Source organism: Somniosus microcephalus, chromosome 18 (genome assembly GCF_052327205.1).
Source record: "Somniosus microcephalus isolate GS21.2 chromosome 18, FLI_Smic_1.0, whole genome shotgun sequence".
Classification (NCBI taxonomy): Eukaryota; Metazoa; Chordata; class Chondrichthyes; order Squaliformes; family Somniosidae; genus Somniosus; species Somniosus microcephalus.
In genome coordinates this window covers 1,033,538-1,057,576 of record NC_141004.1, presented here as the reverse complement: position 1 = coordinate 1,057,576, position 24,039 = coordinate 1,033,538, and the positions used below count along the sequence as shown (strand labels likewise).

Genomic DNA, 24,039 nt, shown 5'->3' with positions numbered 1-24,039 from the left:
AATGCTGCCTTGATGTCAAGGGGCATTCACTCTCACCTCATCTCTGGAATTTAGCTCGTGTACATGTTTGGACCAAGGCTGTAATGAGGTCTGGAGCAGAGTGGTCTTGGCGGAATCCAAACTGAACATCGGTAAGCAGGTTATTGGTGAGTAAGTGCCACTTGATAGCACTGTTGAAGACTCCTATCACTTTGCGGATGATTGGGAGAAGGATAGGGCGGTAATTAACTGGGTTGGATTTGTCCTGCTTTTTGTGGACAGGACATACCTGGGCAATTTTCCACTTTGTCGAGTAGATGCCAGCTGTACTGGAACAGCTTGGCTAGAGATGCGATCAGTCCTGGAGCACAGGTCTTCAGCACTACAGCTGGGATGTTGTCGGGGCCCATAGCCTTTGCTGTAGGGGAGTTATCCCCAATGTCCTGGCCAATATTTATCCCTCAACCAACATAACAAAAACAGATCATCTGGTCATTATCACATTGCTGTTTGTGGGAACTTGCTGAGCGCAAATTGGCTGCCGCGTTTCCCATATTGCAACAGTGACTCCACTTCAAAAGTACATCATTGACTGTAAAGCGCTTTGAGATGTCCGGTGGTCGTGAAAGGTGCTATATAAATGCAAGTCTTTCTTTTTCTTTTATCTAGTGCGTTCAGCTGTTTCTGGATGTCACATGGAGTGAATCGAATTGGTTGAAGACTGTCACCTGTGATGGTGGGGACCTCAAGAGGAGGCCAAGAAGGATCATCCACTCGGTACTTCTGGCTGAAGATGGTTGTGAACTTTTCAGCCTCGTCTTTTGCACTCAGGTGCTGGGCTCCGCCATCATTAAAGATGGGGATGTTCATGGACCTCCTCCCATTACTTGCTTAATTGACAACAGCATTCACGACTGGATGTGAGTATAACTGTGTCAGGCTGTTGCTTGGCTAGTTTGTGGGACAGCTCTCCCAACTTCAGCCCCAGCCCTCAGATATTAGTAAGAAGGACTTTGCAGGGTCGACTGGGTTGGGTTTGCCTCCGCCGTGCCTAATTAGATGCCTAGGTCGCAGCCAAGTGGTCTGTCTGGTTTTATTCTTATTCTACGTAGCGGTTTGATACAACCGAGTGGCTTGCTGGGCCACTTAAAAGGGCAATTAAGAGTCAACCACGTTGGTGGGGGACTAGAGTCACGTAAAAGCTAGACGGAGCAAGGACAGCAGGTTTCCTTCCCTAAAAGAAATTAGTGAACCAGTTGGGTTTAACAATCAGAATGGCCACTTGGGCAAGTTACTGTACCTGGATACACAAAGAGTATCGGGAGAATATGGAGGGAAAAAAGCAATTCATCTGGAGACTGTTTCCTCTGATCACTTTTTGTATCAAAATGGTTAACAAGTTCTATAAAAACATTTACGATTTTGCAGAGGAAATGTTCCCGTTGGACAGGTTAAAGTTGGATCTCCCCCGCCTACCTGTTTAAGGGTTTTGATACTTTCATGGATGGGCCGTGGTAATCCAACAATGGTATCAGTGTCGCTGCAAAGACAAAACAGAGTAAGTTTAACAGATTCAGCTGTCGTTGCAAGCATGCCTGAAACTTTCTAATGCATTTCTCATGAAATTAGTCGCGGTCCACAGACCCCTTTCTCATGAAGGATCTCTACTCGAAATGTTAATTATCTTTCCCATTTTCACATGAAGGAACTGCTGTGCATTTCCAACATTGTCTGTTTTTATTCTTACTGTTCAATCAGTTCTGAAATGTGGCACATTTAAAAAGATTTGTTAAAAGCCTGTTTGGTTGAGAGAAGAAGCATCTTAGTTTGATTTTAAAAGGTTGACCATTCTCACATTTGCTGGTTTCTCAGCTACTGCCTCAGACTGAACACCTCAGAGGGACAAAAATCTTCATCTTATGAGCAGTGATAGGAAACATATTGGGCCGTTTCGATTATAGGTTGGTTTACAAGTGTCAGTCTCTGAATCGATGACAAACTGGGATTCCGCAAATGCCCGATGCCATCATCAACTGGTGATGTCATGAAGCAGAAAACTTCAGATGGGGGCACACACATGTTGCTATTATTGAGGGTTGTATTTAGCTCGCATTACGGAGCAGCACAGACATAGTTACACTGGTCAGAGGCACCAAGACCCAGGAAAAATGGGTATTTCTGCACACTCTAATGAGACTCATCAGTTCTGGCTTCATCTGGCTACCCAGCTGAGAGAGATCTGAGCTACAGGAATCTGCAGCTGAGCAACATTTTAAAGCTGAACAGCCTTCAAAATTATGAAGAAGTTACATAGAATATACAGCACAGCAACAGGCCATGCTGACATTTATGCTCCACTCAAACCTCCTCCCATCCTTCCTCATCTAACTATCAACATAACCCTCTATTCCCTTCTCCCTCATATGCTTATCTAGCCTCCCCTTAAATGCATCCATACTATTCGCCTCAACCACTCACTGTGGTAGCGAGTTCCAAATTCTCACCACTCTGGGTAAAGAGGTTCCATCTGAATTCCCCAAATGATTTCTTGGTGACTATCTTATATTGATGGCCTCTAGTTTTTGGAACACACTTGTGTATCAAAACCTTTCATAATTTTAAAGACTTCTATTAGGTCACCCCTCAGCCTTCTCTTTCCAAGAGAAAAGAGACCCAGTCTTTGTTCATCCTTTCCTTATAGGTATACCCTCATATTTCTGGTATCATCTTTTAAAATCTTTTTTGCACCCTCTCCATTGCCTCTATATCCTTTTTATAATATGGCAACCAAAACTGTACACAGTACTCCAAGTGTGGTCTAACCAAGGTTCGATACAAGATTAACATAACTTCTCTACTTTTCAATTCTATCCCTTTAGAAATAAACCCTAGTGCTTGGTTTGCTTTTTTTATGGCCTTATTAACCTGCGTCGCTACTTTTAGTGATTGGTGTATTTGTATTCCCAGATCCCTTTGCTCCTCTACCCCATTTAGGTTCTTATTTTCCAAGTAACATGTGACCTCGTTATTTTTCTTACCAAAATATAATACCTCACACTTGTGTTGAAATTCATTTGCCAATTATATGCCCATTCTGCAAATGTATTAATGGCTTCTTGTAATTTGTTGCCGTCCTCCTCAGTATTGACTACAGGAAACTGGTTTATCCGGAGGTTAAAAGTCCGGAAAGCTCTATCTACCGGCAAAATTCAGGAGCCGTTTCCTATAAGTTTTTTTTTACTTCTCGTTGCTTTTTTTTCCCCCCAGTCAGGCTCTGCAAGGTCTGTAGCTAAGCAACAGCTTCAGCTAGAGACGCTTTTAAGCTGCAGCCAACTGTTTTGAAGCTGTTGCTAAGCAACAGGGTTTGTTGATTCACACGGAGCTGAAAATCTCCGTATGTTTCAACATTAGCACTGGTTTGTCCGGCAGTTCTGATGGGACGGCAACAGCTCGGTCCCGTCGGTGCCAGATATCACAAAGTTTCCTGTATACGCCCCAATTTGGTGTTGTCCGCAAATTTAGAAATTGTGGCCCCGATTTTCGGCTTGTGTGGGAAATGGTCGGGTTTCCCCGAATGTGGGGTTTCTGACACACATTAAAAAAGTGTCAGCCAGCTCCACGCAATTTTCCCTCAAGTGGCCAATTAATTCCCAGCATGTGGGAAGCCTTGCTAATTGTCCAATTCGAGTCAGAAATCCCCACAGTATGATGTCATCATTCGTGGTGCTTTCAAGGTCCATAGCAAGCACTGCATCCTCTGAAGGTTTCCAAACGAACCATACAGGATGGCAGAGGAGCCTGCAGCAGCTGTGGGCAGTGCCAGACCCCGAGCTGCCTCCAAATTCAACGAGGCTTCACTGCAGGCATTATTGGATGGGGATAGGGCCCACAGGGAGGTCCTCTTCCCTAGGTCAGGGAGGAAGAGGCCTCCCACTGAGACCAATGCTGCATGGATGCAGGTGTCAGCAGATGTCAACTCACCGGGAGTCACCAGAAGAACCTTGGCATTACATCTCTAACTCCTTCCTTTACTCCCCCACAGTACCATCCAGAGCCCCCATCCTCGCTGTGGAGGAGGAAGAGGCTGTGCAGCCAGACTCCTCAGAGGAAGCTCTAACCTCTGAGGGCGCAGCGTCAGCAGAAGTAAGCGCACCCAGCACCAGCGCAGACAGTCACACCTCGGGGGGATCTTCCGGACACAGAGTAGTGTTGTCACCTGGTGTTTCACAGCTCACAAGTGAGCCTCAGCAGATTCTGGAGACAGGGACAGCAGTGGAGAGTCCTCGTCGGAAGGCGCAGGACTCTGCCAGCTCAGCTCAGCTGTGCTGCATGTCGACCCTCTGCCTCTGGGTCCATCCGCAAGAGAAGAGGTGATGGATCTCCATGCACAGATGCAGGAGTCTCTGGCAGGTTTTGTCTCCAGGGTCGCTGCAAGTGTGGAGCGAATGGAGGAGTCCATAGCGACCATGAGCAGAGCCTTTGTGGAGTCATTGGTGCATGAACGCATCACCATGGAAAGGTTGGCAACCTCCATGGAGGAGATAACTCGCCAGGGTACGGAAAACATGGTGAGTGCTCATAAGAGAATGACATCTCTTGAGGAGCGTTGGCCATCTGTTGAACAGAGAAACCAGATCTTCATGGAAGTCCTTCTGAGTAGGACTGCCAGTGCAGAAACGGGTCCCACTGGCCCCCTAAAGCGCAGCAAGGTGCTCTCAAGCTACTTCCAAGCGCTGGCCCCTTCTGGCCTGTGCAGCTTCAGGTGAGTGAGCAGCAGCCTGGTGCTCCTGGTGCTCATCCTGCTGTTCCTGGTTCTGCGGCTGCCGCCTCTGCTGCTGGAGATCCTCTAATGGCAAGAAGGGAAGGAAAATAAGGCGTCCCATGCTTCTCGTAGATGCCTCCGCTGAGGAAGCGCTGAGTGAGGGTGGCGAGAGGGGCTTCCCAGGAGATCGCATTGGAGAAGTGTGTGAGGCTCCAACCTTCCACAGCTGTGCCTAAGCCTTGAAGAAGTAGCCCCAAACCTGCAACAACAAGGTCCTTCAACATACAAGTGCTGTCCCTTTAAATCGCAGCTTCTCCGATTGACCTGCAGCTGACAGCTAGCAAGCCGGCAAGCTTCACGCCAGTTCTCAGCAGCGGAGTTCCCCGCAGGCGTGTTTCAGATGGGGAAAGCCCCAAAGTTGCAACGGCCCCGGAAAATCTGCCTCAACAAGCTGATAATTGCTGATTAGTGCTCAGACGACCAGTCCCGCCAGCGGCGGCCGGGACTGAAGTTGGTCGCGAGGAAGCGGTGGTCCGAAAGTCGGACGGGGCGGGGAATCAGGCGGGGGGGGGGGGGGGTCCCGACCCGCTTTTTCGCCGATTTTCGGCCCCCGGCCGCATGAAAAGCCGCCCGACGGCTGCCAGGAAATCGACCCCTGTGTTTTTGATTCTAAAGTCTAAATCATTAATATAAATTGTGAACAACAGTGGTCCCAGCACTGATCCTTGTGGCACCCCACTTTCTACCTCCTGCCACCCTAAGGCACTACTCTTTTTCCCTACTCTCCGTTTGCAGCCAGCTATCCATTCAGCTACTTGTACCCTGACTTGTCATGCTCTAACCTTACTCATTAGTTTGATAGGGTAGACATAGAGAAGTTTTTTCCACTTGTGGGAAAGACCAAAACTAAAGGTTATTAGATAGTCATTAATAAATCAAATAAGGAGTTCAGGAGACACTTCTTTACCCAGAGAGTGGTGAGAATGTGGAACTCGCTACCACATGGAGTGGTTGGGGTGAATAGCAGAGATGCATTTAATAAGTATATGAGGGAGAAAGGAATAGAAGGGTATGATGATGGGGCGAGATGAAGTAGGGTGGGAGGAGGCTCGTGTGGAGCATAAATACCTGCATGGGCCAGATGGCTTGTTTCTGTGCTGCAATGGGCTGGATTTTGTGGGGGGTTAGCGGGCGCGATCGGTGGCGGGTTGGGTGGGACTGTTTTTTCCCCTCAGTGGGTCAGAACCCTGTTGTGAATCCGCCAGCACGCACCTTTACCCAAATGCAGTGCCGAGCAGACCCGACACGCAGCGGCGGGGGAGGCAATTAAAATCATTCGTGGCTTGTTTACAGCCATTTATCAATGGTTTTTTGTCAGCTTTTTGGATTTGACAGGTCGCCCACCGGTTTCCCGCTGTGCCTAGACCTCATCTATGAAGCTGAGGCGGGAGGTCAGTGGCCATTCAATCAGCTGATGAGTCGACAGCTTCAAATGTCAAGTCAAAGCTTCCAGCTGATTGAGAAATATTCCCTTAACCACTAGCTTCTCTAAACTGCATTTCCACTACAGATTCAGGGTGCTGCAAGTCTTTACACAAGTCTCCATTACCTCACTAACAGAAACTTTACATGAACATTGCAAAAAACATCCAAGTGCCTACCCTTGTGTGTTGTTAGTTGGTACGATTGCACTAGCTTGAGGGTGAGTGCGAGGGGTGGCTAGTGAGATGGGGATGTGATAATGTAGTTGGAGGGGGATGGGTGGAGGTGCAAGGTAAGTTGGTTTGAGTAAGGATGTGCAAGAGTAGGGTAGGGAAGGCAGAGTGATGGGGATGTAATGAGAGGCACAGCAGGATGAGGTTGACTGTGGCTTTGTACTAACATCTCGTGATCTATTGAGATCATTGAAACGTTTGTGGCACTGCACTCAGGTCCTCCTGACCACATCCCTGCTTGTGCCCTCCTTTGCAATGTGCAACCAGGCTGTGTTGATATCCTAGAGAGGTCTCTTCCGCCTATGGGAAGTGAAGAGGACCTCCCTGTGTGCTGTGACTCCCTCCATAAGTATATGGAGGGAGTCATGGGAGAGCCTGGGTGCAGCCCTGCATCTCTGTGCAGTGCTTGTCCGTGTTTGCAGCACCTCAATGCTGTAGAACACTGACTGCACAAATGTCAAAATAAAGTTGGCCCTGGCTTCTTTAAGGAAACGGGCTGATGACACGTCATCAAATTATGTCACCAGACCCGTTTCCTCTAATTGGCCGGGAAACGCGCTGGGCAGACTTAACAAGCCCAATCAGGGGAAATTCATTTCAGAGGCCAGGATGGAGACAGCAGCGGGGTCGGGACCTGCCACCGACATCGCCCGCCACGGACCCGCCGAGGTTCGTAAAATCCAGCCCTATGTAATTACTATAATGCAACTCTTCTGCTGCTCTTCAGAAAGAGCTGATGAGGCAGATAATTTTCATCATAGATACCTACAGCACAGAAAGAGGTCATTTGGCCTGACGTGCCTGTGCTGGCTCTTTGAAAGAGCAATCGTGCTTAGTCCCACAACCCCGCTTTTGTCCGTAACCCTGTAAGTTCCTCATCCTCAAGTACCTGTCCAACTACCTTTTAAAATTACATAGGATTACACAGGATATACAGCACAGAAACAGGCCATTTAGCCCAACCAGTCCATGCCGGCGTTTATGCTCCACTCGAGCCTCCTCCTGTCTTTCCTCATCTAAATCTATCAGCATATCCCTCTATTCCCTTCTCCCTCATGTGCTTGTCTAGCCTCCCCTTAAATGCATCTATATGTTGGCTTCAACCACATCCACATTCTCACCACTCTCTGGGTAAAGAAGTTCCTTCTGAATTCCCTGTTGGATTTCTTGGTGACTATCTTATATTGATGGCCTCTAGTTTTGCTCTTCCCCACAAGTGGAAACATTCTCTCTGTATCCATTCTATCAAAACCTTTCATAATTTTAAAGATCTCTATTAGGTCACCCCTCAGCCTTCTTTTTTTTTCCAAGCGAAAAGAGACCCAGCCTGTTCATCCTTTCCTGATAGGTATACCCTCGCATTTCTGGTATCATCCTTGTAAATCTTCTCTGCACCCTCTCCAGAGCCTCTATCATTTTTATAATATGGTGACTTATTTATGCAATAAGCTTTGACCACCTTTTCAGGTAGAGCGTTAGAGATCCTGACAATACAGCAGCCCATATTCACTAGGAACTGGATTGAGACAGCACAGACTGTGACCCCTGATTCTAGACTCCCCAGCCAGGGGGAAACATCCTCCCTGCATCTACCCTGTTAAGTCCTGTAAGAATTTTGCATGATTCAATGAGATCACCTCTCATTCTTCTAAGCTCAAGAGAATATAGGCCTAGTGTACTCAATCTCTCCTCATAGGACAATCCCCCTCATCCCAGAAATCAGTCTGGTGAACCTTCATTGCACTCCCTCTATGGCAAGTATATTCTTCCTTAGGTAAGGAGACCAAAACTGTACACAATACTCCAGGTGTGGTCTCACCAGGGCCCAATATAATTACAGTAAGACGTCTTGGCCTAGAAATTCACTATAGCCCCGTTCGGGGCGCCAGCCTCGCCAGGGCGCTAAAAGTAGTGCCCCGGAAGCAGTCGCGGTCGCCCGCCGGAAATTCAGTTTGCGCGCCCCAGAGGAAGGCGCCCCGCATCCCTCTTGGAGCGCTGCAGCTGAATATCGCTGCGCAACGTGCCACAGCGCCACACGCTGCGGCATGGCGCGCTGCGGTACTGCAGGCCTTCCTCCCCTTCTTAAAGGGGAGGGACCTTGTGCGCGCAATCGAGGATCGCGAGTGCCGGCAAAAGAGCCCGGCACCGAGGAGAAGTGCCGGGCTCTTGGAACGCAGTCAGCACTCCGCGGGCGGGGCTCAGGAGGCCGGGGACGGCAGCGCGGAGAGGTGCTGGCAGGCGGCCAGCAAAAAAAATGGCCGCCCCGCACCTCTCCTTTAATTAGCGCCTCTGCCGCCGCAGGTAGGCCCCCCAGAAGCGGTCGCAAATAGCGCCCGGCGTTAAAGCAGGGGGCGCATCTAAATATCGCGATCGGGGCGTTAGCGGGTCGCTGCGCACACCAATGAAGTCATCGGTAGCGGCGCAGCGCTAACGGCTAGAGCCGCCATTAGCGTCACGCTGAATTTAGCGGGAGGCGTGGCCAGTGGCTTCTGACCCACTTAGCGCCCTCTTAAGGCGCTAATGGGTGGCGCAGCCCACTGAATTTCTAGGCCCTTTACTCTTATACTCAAATCCTCTTGTAATAAAGGCCAACATACCATTTGCTTTCCTAATTGCTTGCTTTACCTGCATGTTAACTTTCAGTGATTCATGTACAAGGACACCCAGGACCCCCTGAACACCAACATTTCCCAATCTCTCACCATTTAAAAAATACACTGCTGTTCTGTTTTTCCTACCAAAGTGGATAACTTCACGTCTCCACATTATATTCCATTTGCCATGTTCTTGCCCACTCACTTAGCCTGTCTATATCTCCTTGAAGCCTCCTTGCATCCTCCTCAGAACTTACATTCCCACCCAGCTTTGTATCATCAGCAAACTTGGATATATTACATTTGGTCCCCTCATCCAAATCATTGATGTAGATTGTGAATAGCTGAGGCCCAAGCACTGATCCTTGCGGTACCCCACTAGTTACAGCCTGCCAACCCAAAAATGACCGGTTTATTCCTACTCTCTGTTTTCTGTCCGTTAACCAATCCTTAATCCATGCTAGTATATTACCCCCAATCCTATGAGCCCTAATTTTGTTTAATAACCTCTTGAAAATCCAAATACACCACATCCACTGGTTCCCCCTTATCTATTCTGCTAGCAACAACCTCAAAAAACTCTAACACCACTCTTCTTTTGCCCCTGAATGAATGATCACAGATTCGCAAAGACTATTATGCACTCTTGTAAAGAGGGATAAAGAGAAAGAGCATAAAAACAATGATTTATATTTATATTATATTAAGGATGATGTTAAGGCTAAGCAATTAAGTTACATGGAAGCAGGACACTACACCTGTTAGAAAGGATTGATGTAGTTTTATTAATTCATGATTTATCCATTGATCTGAGGCCAGTTAGCCTGACATTGGTGGTGGGGGAGTTATTGGAAACCATGATCAGGGACAAAAACTTTCATTTGGAAAGTCATGGGTTAATCAAGGCGAGCCAGCTTGGATTTGCTAAAGGTAAATTGTGTCTAACCTGATTGAATTCTTTGATGAGGTAACAGAGAAGGCTGATCAATGTAGTGCAGTAGATACTGCATATATGGACTTTTGGAAGGCATTTGACAAAGTGCCACGCAGGATACTTGTTAAAAAGATGGAAGCCCATGGAATTAAGGGGAAAGTAGCAGTATGGATACTGAATTGGCTCAGTGACAGGAAGCAAAGGGTGGTGATCACACTGGGAGGTGGTTTTGCAGTGGTGCTCCCCAAGGGAAGTGTGAAGTGATGCACTTTGGGAGGACTAATCAGCAAAGACCGTATACTGTAAATGGCATGATTTTGAAAAGTGTAGAAAATCTTTCTACAGTGTATATCAACTAGAAGTCAACATCTATTTCTTCTATTTTTGTTGTGAGAACATTTACCTAGCAGCTATAAGAGATATCCTTACCAGTACAAGGTACCTTTAAGGATAGAGTGTCAGAGGTTAGAAGTCAACTGAGATATTGTCACTCATGAGTAAGTAGTGTTCAGTTTGGACCAAAGATCCAAATGAAAGGATTCATCGACTTAACACTCCAGATGCTAACGCCTGTGTCCCAGGGAAGGAAGGAGATTGTCTCAACCACACCGCTCGTGAGAGTGAGGTTGTGTAAGTTTTGGATGTTGTCTACATTTCTGATTAACATGAGCTATTTGACAGACTGTCTATTCCAATCTGTTAACTTGTCATCTATCTATAAGGAATTTCTCAAAGCAATCTCACTAATTTATAACCTCTGGTTGCTTCTATAGTTAATGTTCAGCCTCTGCTGCTGATTTACAGTGCTACACTGAATTGCCTATTGTTGTATCCGTGTGTTAATGGAGACACGGAATGCAGGAGTTGATTTAACAAGTGTTTACTGAACAAAGTCTGGAGGTGAACTAAAACTATACAAGACGCTATACAGGCTTATATACCCGAGTGGTCACTACCGGTACTACAGTACACAGGGGCTTCAAAAAAAACATAGTTCCTCTTAAAGGTACATACACCACATCTATATAATCTTTGCTAATTGTTTTATTAAGGAACTCAGTCTATTAAGGAATGAACTTGAACTTAAGTTGTTACTTGTAACCAATAAATAGCGTACAGTGCATGACTTGTGATCTGGCTTCTTCTTTGATGATTTGGAAAGGAAGAGTTATTTCATTCATTCAGTAGCTTGAGGATAACCTAACCAAAGGTTAGCAACTTAAATAAATTTTGATCTGAACTGGGTTAAATGTAAGACAGTTTGGCGAGCCGATTCAGACATCATTCATCCCGAGCCCTACGATGGCAAGTAGAACCTCAGATGGTTCCTTGGTGAGGAGTTAAAGGAGGTGTTAAGGATCCGTCTGGTTCCTCAGGGAATCAAAACCCAGCTTTCTTACACGGCCCAAGAGGGATTGATGCGAGTGGGAAAAAAATAACCACAATGGCGCAGTATGGAGTGCTCTTTTTAGAGTGGGGTGGGGATTAGGCATATTTTTGAGGCAGAGTAGAAGAAACTTTACTTTGTATCTAATCGTTCTATAACTGACTTGAGTGCTCGATTCTGATACTGGGTGCCTGAAATGGGAAGTGCTTTGTTTAACAAACCTTACCACCCTTATCTTCATGAGCACAAAACATTTTTAAATCGTATAATATAAATATTAATGAGGTAAAAAAAAAGTTATAGAACACCTTTCATGTACAGGCAGTGAGGAGTAGAAGGCTCAAGCACCTGGTCAAAGACACAGGTCTCAAGGAACACTGCTAGAAATAAGTGGGACAGAAGGACATGAGCCCAATCACTGCAGTGTAACTATAGCAACTATTTATTTTATTAACTGCCAGGTAAAATGTATTTCTGTCTTATAAAACTTAAACCCACTGAAAACCAAAAGGAATGATTCCCAACAGGACAATAGAAGTGGATACTCACTTTCCTAAAGTATAACCGATGAATTTACTCCTGCTGAATTCTAGAAAAGTTTCAATGTCTTTTTCCCTGTGGAGAGAAAAGTTCTTTATCATCACGGGGAAACTAACAAAAGCATGCTGAGAATTTTGGCATAAACTTTACAAAATTAAAACAATTCAAGATTCTACTTGAAGACTTCAGTTAGCAAAAATTACAACTTATTGCTTCTATTTTGGTAAATATCCACAATTTTATTTTCTGGATCCTCCATCATCTCCAACTCGCAATGTTCCAAGCAGCTTTACACTGCACTGTTCCAAGAGGGGACGAGATGAGCTCAGGTTTCTGCTCCTGATCACTATCTGCTGATCCCCTCTATGTGCAGATGTCAGTGAGGGCAGGATCATGCTTGGAGGCGATTCCCTTCACAGCTGAATAGCCTGTTGATAATCAGACTGGGGTTTCTGCGCTTGCCAGCTGTGGTGTCCCTCCCCCTCCCACATTCATTTTAATGGAAGGAAAATCACAGGCTGGCAAGTGCCAAAGTGGAAAACCCTGGCCTTAGTGTCCAGGTTCGCATATGAAACAAGGTCACTTGTGCAAGATATAGGAGCGTGACAACCAGGGGAAGAACCAGCATAACCAGGATTTCCAGAGTGCAAAGAAAAGGGGAGAAAACTGCCATTTTATTTTAAGCAAGGCGATTAACGTTTGAAAAGGAATTTATAGCGATATGGTCAGAAAAACCAAATAAATGAAGAATGCACATGTAGTACAGTGAGAGCCATTTAACAAAGAACTAGCAGAAGCTCCTTACCTCACTTTAGGTGCCCAAGGCAGTCCCTTTGGAAGTGATAATCGTTCCGAGGTTGGGTGTGGGATTGATGGTGGCAAAACCTCTTCCCTTTCCAAAGAAAATGCTTCCGTCTCAATAGAGTTATCATTATCGTCATTCTCGTCATCATCCTCGCGGGGATCGTCTGTTTTGTACGGGTCCTTCTCATTATAAGCATCCAAGTTATCCTGCTTCATAAGTGCCTATGTTGGGAAATACAAGAACAAAGGAATTTTTAGGAATAGGAAGGCACTTTGTCAAGGGATCAGCCAATGCTCCCACTCATTTTTCACCAAAAAAAATTTAAATTACCTCCTGAACTCACATTTATACTGTACATTTCAATGATCAACTTATTCCATGACTTTACCACCATTTGATGAAAACATTTCCTTCAGACATCCCTTTTCACTCCTAAATGTCTTTGCAACTTATGTTTCCAGATATTTGAAACCTTCACCACTTTACATATGACAAATACGCCTTCTCATTGTCAGCCCTCTATCATCCTTCTCTCAATCCAACCACCACCCCTCCACCTTCTCTTCCTCTCCCAAATTTGTAGACTATACTAAAATAGGAGGACCAAAGGAAGCAGCAGGGGCAGATTAATAAGATGCTGAAATGGACAAAAAAATGTAATTACAGGGGGCGAGAGTGGATGGGGCAGAGTGGAAGAGAGCGGGAGGTGGAGACGACATTGTGGGGGCGGGGGGAGTTAGGGAGACCAGAGCGGGGTGGGTGGGGTGACGGGCGAGCGGGGAGGGTGAGTGAGGGAGAGGCAGTGCCTGCTCTGCTGAGTATTTCCAGCATTTTCTGTTATAATTTCAGATTTCCAGTTTTGCTTTTAAGGTAGAAGGTTGACTAACAGTTGATCCAATAAATGCGACAAGTGGTGTTCCCCAGGGATCTGTACTGGAGCCTCGGCTTTTCAAATATATGTTGATGACTTGGATGAAGGAATATTGAGTTGTATATTGAAGCTTGCAGATGACACTAAGTTGCGTAGGTGGGTGCAAGAAGTTGCAAAGTGACATTGACAGATTAAGTGATTGGGCAAAACTGTGGCAGATGGAGTTCAATGTGAGGAAGTGTGAGGTCATCCACTTTGGATCCAAGAAAGACAAATTGCAACATTTTCTAAATGGCGAGAGACTAGAAACTGTAGAGGAGCAAGAGATTTGCGTGTCGAGAAGTTTTTTTGACAATTACAGGAAACTTCTTTTTATCCGGCACGGACGGGACCGACGTGGTGCCGATTCATCAAAAATTCCGGATAACCGAAAGCTATAGTAAAAGATACGGAGCTGAGAGCTCCGTATAAAACAACAAACCCTGTTGCTTAGCAACAGGTTCAAAACAATGGCCACAAGTTGCAAGCGTCTCTGTAGCTTAGCAACAGCTGCAGCCACACCCTTGCACAGCAACACATGGAGGAAGGCAAGTAATAAAAGTTACCTGAACCTACTCCTGAATTTTGCCGGTTAACCGAGATTTCCGGTTATTTAGGTGCCGGTAAATCGAAAGTTTCCTGTAGATTTGAAAACAAATGAAAAGGCAAGAAATATGTCTGTGCTGTTGCTTTACTGTGACGAAGCAATCTGGTTTCAAATCAGCTAATTAAAGTGCAAAGTCAAGAGCTGAGCTGAAACTTTGGTGCCAGTAATGGTATGACCACAACATCAGTGATCAATGGTACCTGTTTTGGTGAACGTACATCACCCTCACCTTGTGCTCTCTGCGAGCCCGTTTCTGCTGCTGTTCTATTAGGTCGGAGGCAGATGCCGGTGGTGAGGCAGCTCTCATGTTACGGATCACTTTGATGCTGTCTTCAGGAAGTGGTGGGAGACCAAGTGCCTCACGTTTCTTCACTTTAAGAACCTGCAAGTCTTCAAAGCCTCCCAGTGACAGCTGTTAAAAAGCAAAATAAACATTTCTAATTAGGAGTCTCATCTAAAATGAAATGTGCTTCCGACCACATATCCACACCATCATAAGACCGCCTATTTCCACCTCTGTAACATTGCCCGACTCCAGCCCTGCCTCAGCTCATCGGCTGCAGAAACCCTCATCCATGCCTTTGTTACCTCTAGACTATTCCAAGCACTCCTGGCCGGCCTCCCATGTGCTACCCTCCATAAACTTGAGGTCATCCAAAACCCTGTTGCCCACGTCCTAATTCGCAACAAGTGGCCTCACCCCTCCCTATATCTATTTTCTCCTCCAGCCTCACAACCCTCCGAGATATCTGCGCTCCTCCAATTCTGGCCTTGAGCATCTCTGATATTAAGATGTGTGTGAAAGACCTGGATGTTGGAGTACAGAGTGGAATTTCTGGGTTTGCCAGTGACACCAAACTTGGGGGTGTGGCAAACGGTGTGGATGATGCCGATCGACTGCAACGGGACATGGAGGGGCTGGCGGAGTGGGCGGACGGAGTTTCGTGCAGAGGAGTGCGAGGTGATGCATTTTGGCAGGGAGAGGCAATATACACTTAATGGTACAGTTTTAAAGAGTGTGCAGGGACAGAGGGATCTGGGAGTTAATGTGCATAGGTCCCTGAAGGTGGCAGGACATATTGAAAGAGTGGTTAGCAAAGCATATGGAATCTTGGGTTTCATAAATAGAGGTATTGAGTACAAAAGTAGGGAAGTTATGCTGAACCTTTATAAAGTGCTGGTTAAGCCACAACTGGAGTATTGTGTCCAGTTCTGGTCACCACACTTTAGGAAGGATATGAAGGCCCTTGAGAGGGTGCAGAGGAGATTTACCAGAATGGTTCTGGGGATGGGGGATCTTAGCTACAAGAACAGGTTGGAGAAGCTGGATTTGTTTTCATTTTCAGAGCAAAGGAGGTTGAGGGTGATTTGATAAGAGGTGTACAAGATTATGACGGGTTTGGATAGGCTAGGCTGTTCCCACTAGTTGATGGTACAAGGACTAGCGGACACAGATTTAAGGTTTTGGGCAAGAGATACAGGGGGATATGAGGAAAAACCTTTTTACGCAACGAGTGGCGAGGACCTGGAATTCACTGCCGACAGAAGTGGTGGATGCTGAGACACTCAGGCCTAGAAATTCGGTGGGGTTAGCGCCCAATTAGAGGCGTTAGAGGGTCTTGCGCCGGAATTATAGCTGGTAACGAAATTGCGTTGGGCCCTCCCATCGGCGTTAGCCGGTAGCGCTGCGCCGGCACCGATGACGTCATCGGTGTGCGCAGCGTCCCGGTTGCCGTGGTAACCCGGCCCCAAGCCCAAATTCAGTTGCGGCCGCCTCGCCCGTGGCAGCCGCAACCAACGATTGTTGAAAGGGATGTTACACACCTTTGCGCCGGCGCATAAAGGTGGAGCGGCGGCCGGCCGCTTTCCCGGCGGCCGCCTGCCCGCACCTCCCTCCCCGGACTCCTCCACCACCCCCCCGCGGCACTGATGTGTGTGGCCCGCGAGCCCGGCTCTTCCCCGAGGTGCCGGGCTCATTTGTCGGGCGAATCGACCGGCCAGCGGTCGGCTGCAGGCAGCTCCTCCTTAACAGACGGAGGAGGCCTGCAGTACCCCAGCCTGCCGCACCGCCTCAGGTGCCGCAGCGGGGGATTAGCGCCTGGAAACTGCACTGAACGCCCATAGTGAGGCGCAAAAACCCTCCATTAGCGCCCGCCGCCGTCTGGGCCCGGGGCAACCGAATTTTCGTCGGGCGCAGCGGCATTAACGCCGGCGCAAAATTTCGGGCGCTAAAGCCCTGGTGGACCCACAACCGAATTTCTAGGCCTCAATGTTTTCAAGGGGAGACTGGATAGGCACTTGATGGAAATAAACTTGCAGGGCTACGGGGATAGAGCAGGGGAATGGGACTGACTGGATTGCTCTAGAGAGCCGGCACGGACTCAATGGGCCAAATGGCTTCCTTCTGTGCCGTTATGACTCTAATCACTCAATCATTAATGGCTGTGCCTTCAGCTGCTAAGGCTCTAAGCTCTGGAATTCCCTCCCTAAACCTTTCCATCTCTCTACCTCTCTTTTCCTTTAAGATGCTCCTTAAAACCTACCTCTTTGACCAAGCTTTTGGTCATCTGCTCTAATAACTCCTTATGTGGCCCGGTGTCAACTTTTGTTTTATAATGCTCTTGTGAAGCGCCTTGAGGCGTTTTACTACTTTAAAGGCGCTATATAAATACATGTTGGTTGCTGTTGTAAAATGTTAACCTAACACTTTTAATGCGAACTGAACCTTGTGTCACGACGTGCTGACTTGGGAATTTTAAGCTCGAGGAAAGTGAACTCTCTCATACATTTGAAATTATAAAATTCTTGGAGCATTTTAATAATCTATAAATGTTAATCCAGTTCTTGGTTCAACAACCACTGTCAGGCCTCCGAAATCTTGCTCAAGTTATCATTCTTCAGGCGTGAGCCAAAACAGGATGCTTGACTTTGGAGGGCACCACAGCTGCCCCTAGTCCAGCGCCCACCTGTCAGACACTTTCCAGGGGGAATCGCTAGATTGCAATTAGGAACGTGAATCATTGGCCTAGAAATTCCGTTCCCTACGGGTGTGTACGCACTATGTATTCACCCGTAGGGCCAACGGAAGTGCCAGTTTTACACATACAATGCGCATGCGCTGGAAACCGGAACTTCCGTTCTTTGAAGAAAGGGCTTCACAGGTCAAACGCATGCGCCGAATAGGCAGCCGTACCGGTTGAAACTTCCATTTTTTTCAACAGTTGCTTCAGTCCAGATAAGTCTGGCAAGGCCTGCTTTTACCAGGCTAAGACGTGAAGTTTAAAAAAAAAAAAAATTGTTTCCACTGATTAACATTTTAAAATACTTTAAAGAAAGGTAAGTTTATTTTTTAGCCCCGTTAAAAACTTTAATTTTTTTTTCCAAAAATTTAAATTTTTGTTTAAAATAGTTAATTTATGTAATTTGTCATTTTAAAAATGTGATTTAAAAAAAAAATTATTTGAAGTTTTACTTATGTTTTGGGGCTGATCTCTATTCATAGATTTGACAGGTCTGAATGGAGATTCCCTGCTCTGATTGGCTCCCCATGGCCCACGTGATCCCAGGGACGCTGCGAACTACCTGCGCCCCTGGGATACGCGGGCCCTGCACACTGGCAGTTTGAAGAGGTACAGCAACGGAATTCTGCGCCTCCTGGGAGCCCTCCGGTCCAGGCGCAGATTTTTCAGGATCGCAGCCCTCCGCCCGTGGGAGGGCTGCGAACGGAATTTTTGGGCCATTATTAATTTTTTAAATTTGTTCCTGGGATGTGGGCATTGCTGACAAGGCCAGCATTTATTGCCCATCCCTAATTGCCCTCAAGAATTATCCCACACTTTAGCCCTGGGTGCTGAGGCCAATTTTAATGCTCCTACTGGTTGAGATAACTAACTCAAAGTAAACCAAGCATCAAAGCCAGGACCTTTCTCTGACTTTACACAACACAGTTCCCCTCTAAGCTACTGCAAAAGTTGGCAATTTTTACTTTTAAAAAGTGGAGGGTGAATCGGACACTGAACGAGTGATGAAAAATAACATCTCCCATTTTATTAAAACTTACCAATACAGTTTTCCAAAGAAGTAACAGAACCTTCTTCATGGGGAAATGGGGAGCGTGGCCACTGCAGAATTTGGTCACCATCCCAAACAGCATGACTGAAAATGGCTCGTTGTTGTACAGGGATACACCTAGGAGAAAAAAAAAAGGGGCACACATAGTACATGCAAAGGGGACAAATGTTTGAGGGAGATTTTTTTTTATTTTGGAGAGACGTAGGTGTGGCGGGGGGGGGGGGGGGAACAGACCTTTTAAAAATATATATAGATATATTTTGGGGAAGAGTTGTTAGAAAGAGAATGTTGGGTTAATGTTCTGACGAAAGGTCATCGATCTGAAACGTTAACTCTGTTTCTCTCTCCACAGATGTTGAGTACTTCCAACATTTTCTGTTTTTATTTCAGATTTCAAGCACCTTGCTTTTGTATTTGTTGCAGTTGGGTTAATGTGGTTCATTTTTATCTCTGAGACAGAGATTGTTGCTTGAAGTCCCACTTGAGCACATAATTTAGCAAAACATTTCACTGGAATACTGAGGAAGTGCTTCACTGTCCTTTGGATAAGGCATTAAACAGAGGTCCTGTCAGCCTGTTCCAGTGGTTCAGATGGACATCAATGATACCATTTCATCTAAACAACAGCAGAGACTTCTCCCAACATTCTAGGCAACATTCCTCCCTTACCAACACCAAGAAATGGATTAACAATTCATCCAATTGTTGTTTGTGGAACTTTCTGCATGTAAAACAGCTTCCAGGTTTACCCAAAGTTAAATTGTTTAGATGGACATGAATGATTTTTTTTTTATTCGTTTATGGGATATGGGCATCTCTGGCAAGGCCACCATTTATTGCCCATCCCTAATTGCCCTTGAGAAGGTGGTGGTGAGCCGTCTTCTTGAACCGTTGCAGTCCGTGTGGTGAAGGTACTCCCACAGTTAGGGAGGGAGTTCCAGGATTTTGAACCAGTGACGATGAAGGATCGGCGATATACTTCTATACTGAACAGCCAGAGGTCATGGTCCATATCGGTACCAACGACATAGGCAGAAAGAGGGACGAGGTCCTGCAAGAAGAATATAGGGAGCTAGGAAATAAACTAAAAAGCAGGACCTCTAAGGAACTACGATGGTATGAGGCACGAGTTGGCTAGGATGTATTGGGGAACGTTACTTAAAGGGTTGACGGTGCATAGGCAATGGCAAACATTTAAAGATCGCATGAACTACAGACTTTGTTCATCCCTGTTTGGCATAAAAATAAAACAAGAAAGGTGACTCAACCGTGACTAACAAGGGAAATTAGGGATAGCATAAGATCCAAGGAGAGGACATATAATTTGGCCAGAAAAAGCAGCAAACCTGAGGATTGGGAGCAGTTTAGGATTCAACAAAGGAGGACAAAGGGATTAATTAAGAAGGGGAAAATAGATTTTGAGAGTAGGGAACATAAACCTGGCTGTAAAGCTTCTATAGATATGTGAAGAGAAAAAATTGGTGAAGTCAAGCATAGGTCCCTTGCAGTCAGAATCAGGGGAATTTATAATGGGGAACAAAGAAATGGCAGACCAATTAAATTAATACTTTGGTTCTGTCTTCACAAAGGAGGACACAAATAACTTCCCAGAGATGTCAGGGAACATAGGGTCTAATGAGAGGGAGGAATTGAATGAAATCAGTATTTGTAGGGAAATGGTGTTATGGAAATTGACAGGATTGAAGGCTGATAAATCCCCAGGGCCTGATAATCTACATCCTAGGGTACTTAAGGAAGTGGCCCTAGAAATAGTAAATGCATTGCTGGTCATCTTCCAAAATTCTATAGACTCTGCAACAGTTCCCATGGATTGGACGGTAGCTAATGTAACCCCACTATTTAAAAAAGGTGGTAGAGAGAAAATGGGGAATTATAGACCGGTAAGCCTGACATCGGTAGTGGGGAAAATGCTAGAGTCCATTATAAAAGATGTAATAGCAGAGCACTTGGAAAACAGTAGGATCAGACAAAGTCAACATGGATTTACAAAAGGTAAATCGTGCTTGACTAATCTACTGGAATTTTTTGAGGATGTAACTGGTAGAATAGATCAGGGAGAACCAGTGGATGTGGTGTATTTGGACTTTCAGAAGGCTTTCCAAAAAGGTCCCGCAGAAGAGATTAGCGTGCAAAGTTAAAGCACACAGGATTGGGGGTAAGGTACTGTCTTGGATAGAGAACTGGTTGGCAGACAGGAAGCAAAGAGTTGGAATTAACTGGTCTTTTTCCGTGTGGCAGGCAGTGACTAGTGGGGTACCGCAGGGATCGGTGCTAGGACCCCAGCTATTTACAATGGCCCAGAAATTCGGGTCCCAACGCGTGAGTAGGCACGGGGTACTCACGCGTGGACCCGATGGAAGTGCCGGTTTCTTGCATGCACTACGCATGCGCGGGAAACCGGCACTTCCGATCCTCTGAACGAAGGGGTTCAGAGGTCGAATGCGTGCGCGCGGGAGTCTGCGCGTGCGCTTTGAACTTACATTTTTTTTTATTTATGCAGGTTTTTCCGTGAGGGTAAGTCTTTAGATTTGAGAAATGTAAAAACCAGGCGTAAGGACTGCATTTTAAAAGGTAAGTGGTCAATTAATTAAAATTAAAACATTTTTTCCACAGGTTTATTATTTTTAAATACTTTAAAGCAAGGTAAGTTTATTTTTAGCCCCGGTTTTTTATAAAATTATTTTTTTCAAAAATTTAAATTATTGTTTAAAATAGTTATTTAATGTAATTTATAGTTTATTCAAAAAGTGTGATTTAAAATTTTTTTTATTTTAAGGTTAACTACTGTTTTGGGCCCTCAGCATTCATACGTTTTGACAGGTCTTTCTGTCAATCTTATGAATGGGCTTTTCCCTCCTCCGATTGGCTGCCCATGGCTCACGTGATCCCAGGGGACGCATCGCACTAACTACGCCCCTGGGACACGCCAGCTCAGCGCGCCGGCCTCTGGGCCAGGCCCCGGAGAGGAATTCTACGCAGGCCCAGAGCTCAACTGCCGGCGCGCTAGGTAAGTGTAGGTTGGGGGCTTGCACCCTCGGGAAGCCCCCGACCCGAATTTCTGGGCCAATATATATTAATGATCTAAACGAGGGAACTAGATGTAATATCTCCAAGTTTGCAGACGACACACAGCTGGGTGGGCGTGTGTGCTGTGAGGAGGATGCAGAGAAACTCCAATATGATTTGGACAGGTTGGGTGATTGGGCAGATGCAGTATAATGTGGATATATGCGAGGTTATCCACTTCGGTGGCAAAAACTGGAAAACAGATTATCTGAACGGCAATAGATTGGGAAAAGGGGAAGTGCAATGAGACCTGGGTGTCCTTGTGCACCAGTCGCTGAAGGTAAGCATGCAGGTGCAGCAGGCGGTCAAGAGGGCAAATGGTATGTTGGCCTTCATAGCGAGAGGATTCGAGCAAGGATGTCTTGCTGTAGTTGTATAATGCCTTGGTGAGACCACACCTTGAGTATGGTGTGCAGTTTTGGTCACCTTATCTGAGGAAGGATGTTCTTGGTATGGAGAGAGTGCAGCGAAGATTTACCAGACTGATACCCGGGAAGGCAGGAATGACTTATGAGGAGAGATTGGGTCGATTAGGCTTATATTCGCTGGAGTTTAGAAGAATGAGAGGGGATCTCATTGAAGGGTGTTCCCGATGGCGGGGAGTCCAGAACCAAGGGTCACAGTCTAAGGATAAGGGGTAAGCCATTTAGGACTGAGATGAGGAGGAATTTCTTCACCCAGAGAGTGGTGAACCTGCGGAATTCTCTACCACACAAGGCAGTTGAGGCCAATTCATTAAAATATATTCAAGAAGGAGTTAGATATATTTCTTAAGGCTAAAGGGATCAAGGGATATGGGGAGAAAGCAGGGACAGGGTACTGAATTTGGATGATCAGCCATGATCTCATTAAATGGCGAACAGGCTTGAGGTGCCGAATGGCCTACTCCTGCTCCTATCTTCTATGTTTTTATGTAACAATATCAGGATTACTCCCAGTACCACGTGCTAGCGAGAGCAGAAATAGGAGAATAGACCAGATGAATGTGTGGCTGGAGAGATGGTGTAGGAGGGAGGGATTTAAATTCCTGAGGCATTGGGACCGATTCTGGGGAAGGTGGAACCTGTACAAGCTGGACGGGTTACACCTTGGCAGAACCGGGACCAATATCCTCGCGGGAGAGGGGGTTTGCTTGTGCTGCTGGAAAGGATTTAAACTAGTTTGTCAGTGTCAGTTGTGAAGAGGATCTCGACAGGCTCAGTGAGTGGGCGAGAACATGGCAGATGGAATATAATGTGGATAAATGTGAAGTTATCCACTTTGGTAGAAGAAACAAAGGCAGAGTATTTCCTAAATGGTGAAAGATTGGGGAATGCAGATGCTCAAAGGGACCTGGGTGTCCTTGTACTTGAGTCACTGAAAGTGAATGTGCAGGTGCAGCAAGCCATTAGGAAGGCAAATGGTATGCTGGCCTTCATTACAAGAGGATTTGAGTACAGGAGTAAAGAAGTCTTACTCCAATTATATAGGGCCTTGGTGAGACCACACCTGGAGCAGTGTACAAGTTTGGTCTCCTTACCTAAGGAAGGATATACTTGCCATAGAGGGAGTGCAATGAAGGTTCACGAGATTGATTCCTGGGATGGCGGGACTGTCGTATGAGAAGAGATTGAGTAAACTAGGCCTGTATTCTCTTGAATTCAGAAGAATGAGAGGGGATCTCATTGAAGCATACAAAATTATTACAGGGCTTGATAGGGTGGATGCTGGGAGAATGTTTCCCTTGGCTGGGGAGTCTAGAACCAGGGGCCACAGCCTCAGGATAAAGGGTAGGCCATTCAGGACTGAGATGAGAAGAAATTTCTTCACACAGAGGGTGGTGAATCTTTTGAATTCTCTACTCCAGAGGGCTGTGGAAGCTCAGTCATTGAGTATATTGAAAACAGAAGTCGATAGATTTCTGACTAGTAAGGGCATCAAGGGATATGGCGATAGGGCCAGTGAATGGAGTTGAGGCAGAAGACCAGCCATGATCTCATTGAATGGCAGAGCAGGCTCGAAGGGCCGAATGGCCTACTCCTGCTCCTATTTCTTATGTTCTAAGACAGGATGTTGTGTAACTTGGAGTGGCACTGTTTCAAAGAAGAGCAGGCAGATCTCGCAGGGAGACCTCCTGGGGTCAGTTTCCACATGACCACGCCACACCTCTGCCATTAGACTGCTAGCCCGAAATCCAGTCTTGGATGAGCTATAATTTCTTCCAGCTAAACATTGGAGGCACTGAAGCCATTATCTTTAACCTCCGCCACAAACGTCACGACATTGCCACTGATTCCATCCCCCTCCCCAGCCAAGCCTCAGGCAGAACCAGACTATTCGCAACTTTGATGTCCTGTTCGAACCCGAGTGTTTCTGATCCTACATCTTCTCCATCATAAAGATCACCTACTTCCAGCTCCACAACATCGCCCACCTGTGGAGGACCAATGGGATTTGGGTCTCCAGGCACACAAATAACTAAAAACTAGTGCAGAGGTACAAAAAGGCTAATGGAATATTTACCTTTTTCTCAAGAGGATTGGAATACAAAAGGAAGGAAGTTATGCTTTAGTTGTACAGTTATACCATAGAAAGGATATATCCGCCTTGGAAGGGGTATAGTGCAGAATCACCAGAATGATACTGGGGCTTAAAGGGCAAGGACAGGT

General features: G+C 46.1%; 1 protein-coding gene across 5 annotated transcripts in view; it reads right to left on the bottom strand.

Annotated features, from left to right (window-relative positions):
• The window catches only part of LOC147104971 (striatin-interacting protein 1 homolog), a 155,394-nt gene that overhangs the window by 62,869 nt on the left and 68,486 nt on the right, over positions 1 to 24,039 (bottom strand). For all 5 annotated transcript variants that reach the window (XM_086010950.1, XM_086010951.1, XM_086010952.1 and 2 more), the window contains 5 exons: positions 18,294 to 18,421; positions 14,463 to 14,645; positions 12,717 to 12,937; positions 11,921 to 11,986; positions 1,456 to 1,519 (listed from right to left, as the gene is read on the bottom strand). In XM_086010950.1, the coding sequence (XP_085867076.1) occupies positions 1,456 to 1,519; positions 11,921 to 11,986; positions 12,717 to 12,937; positions 14,463 to 14,645; positions 18,294 to 18,421 (662 nt within the window). The remainder of the gene's footprint in view (positions 1 to 1,455; positions 1,520 to 11,920; positions 11,987 to 12,716; positions 12,938 to 14,462; positions 14,646 to 18,293; positions 18,422 to 24,039) is intronic.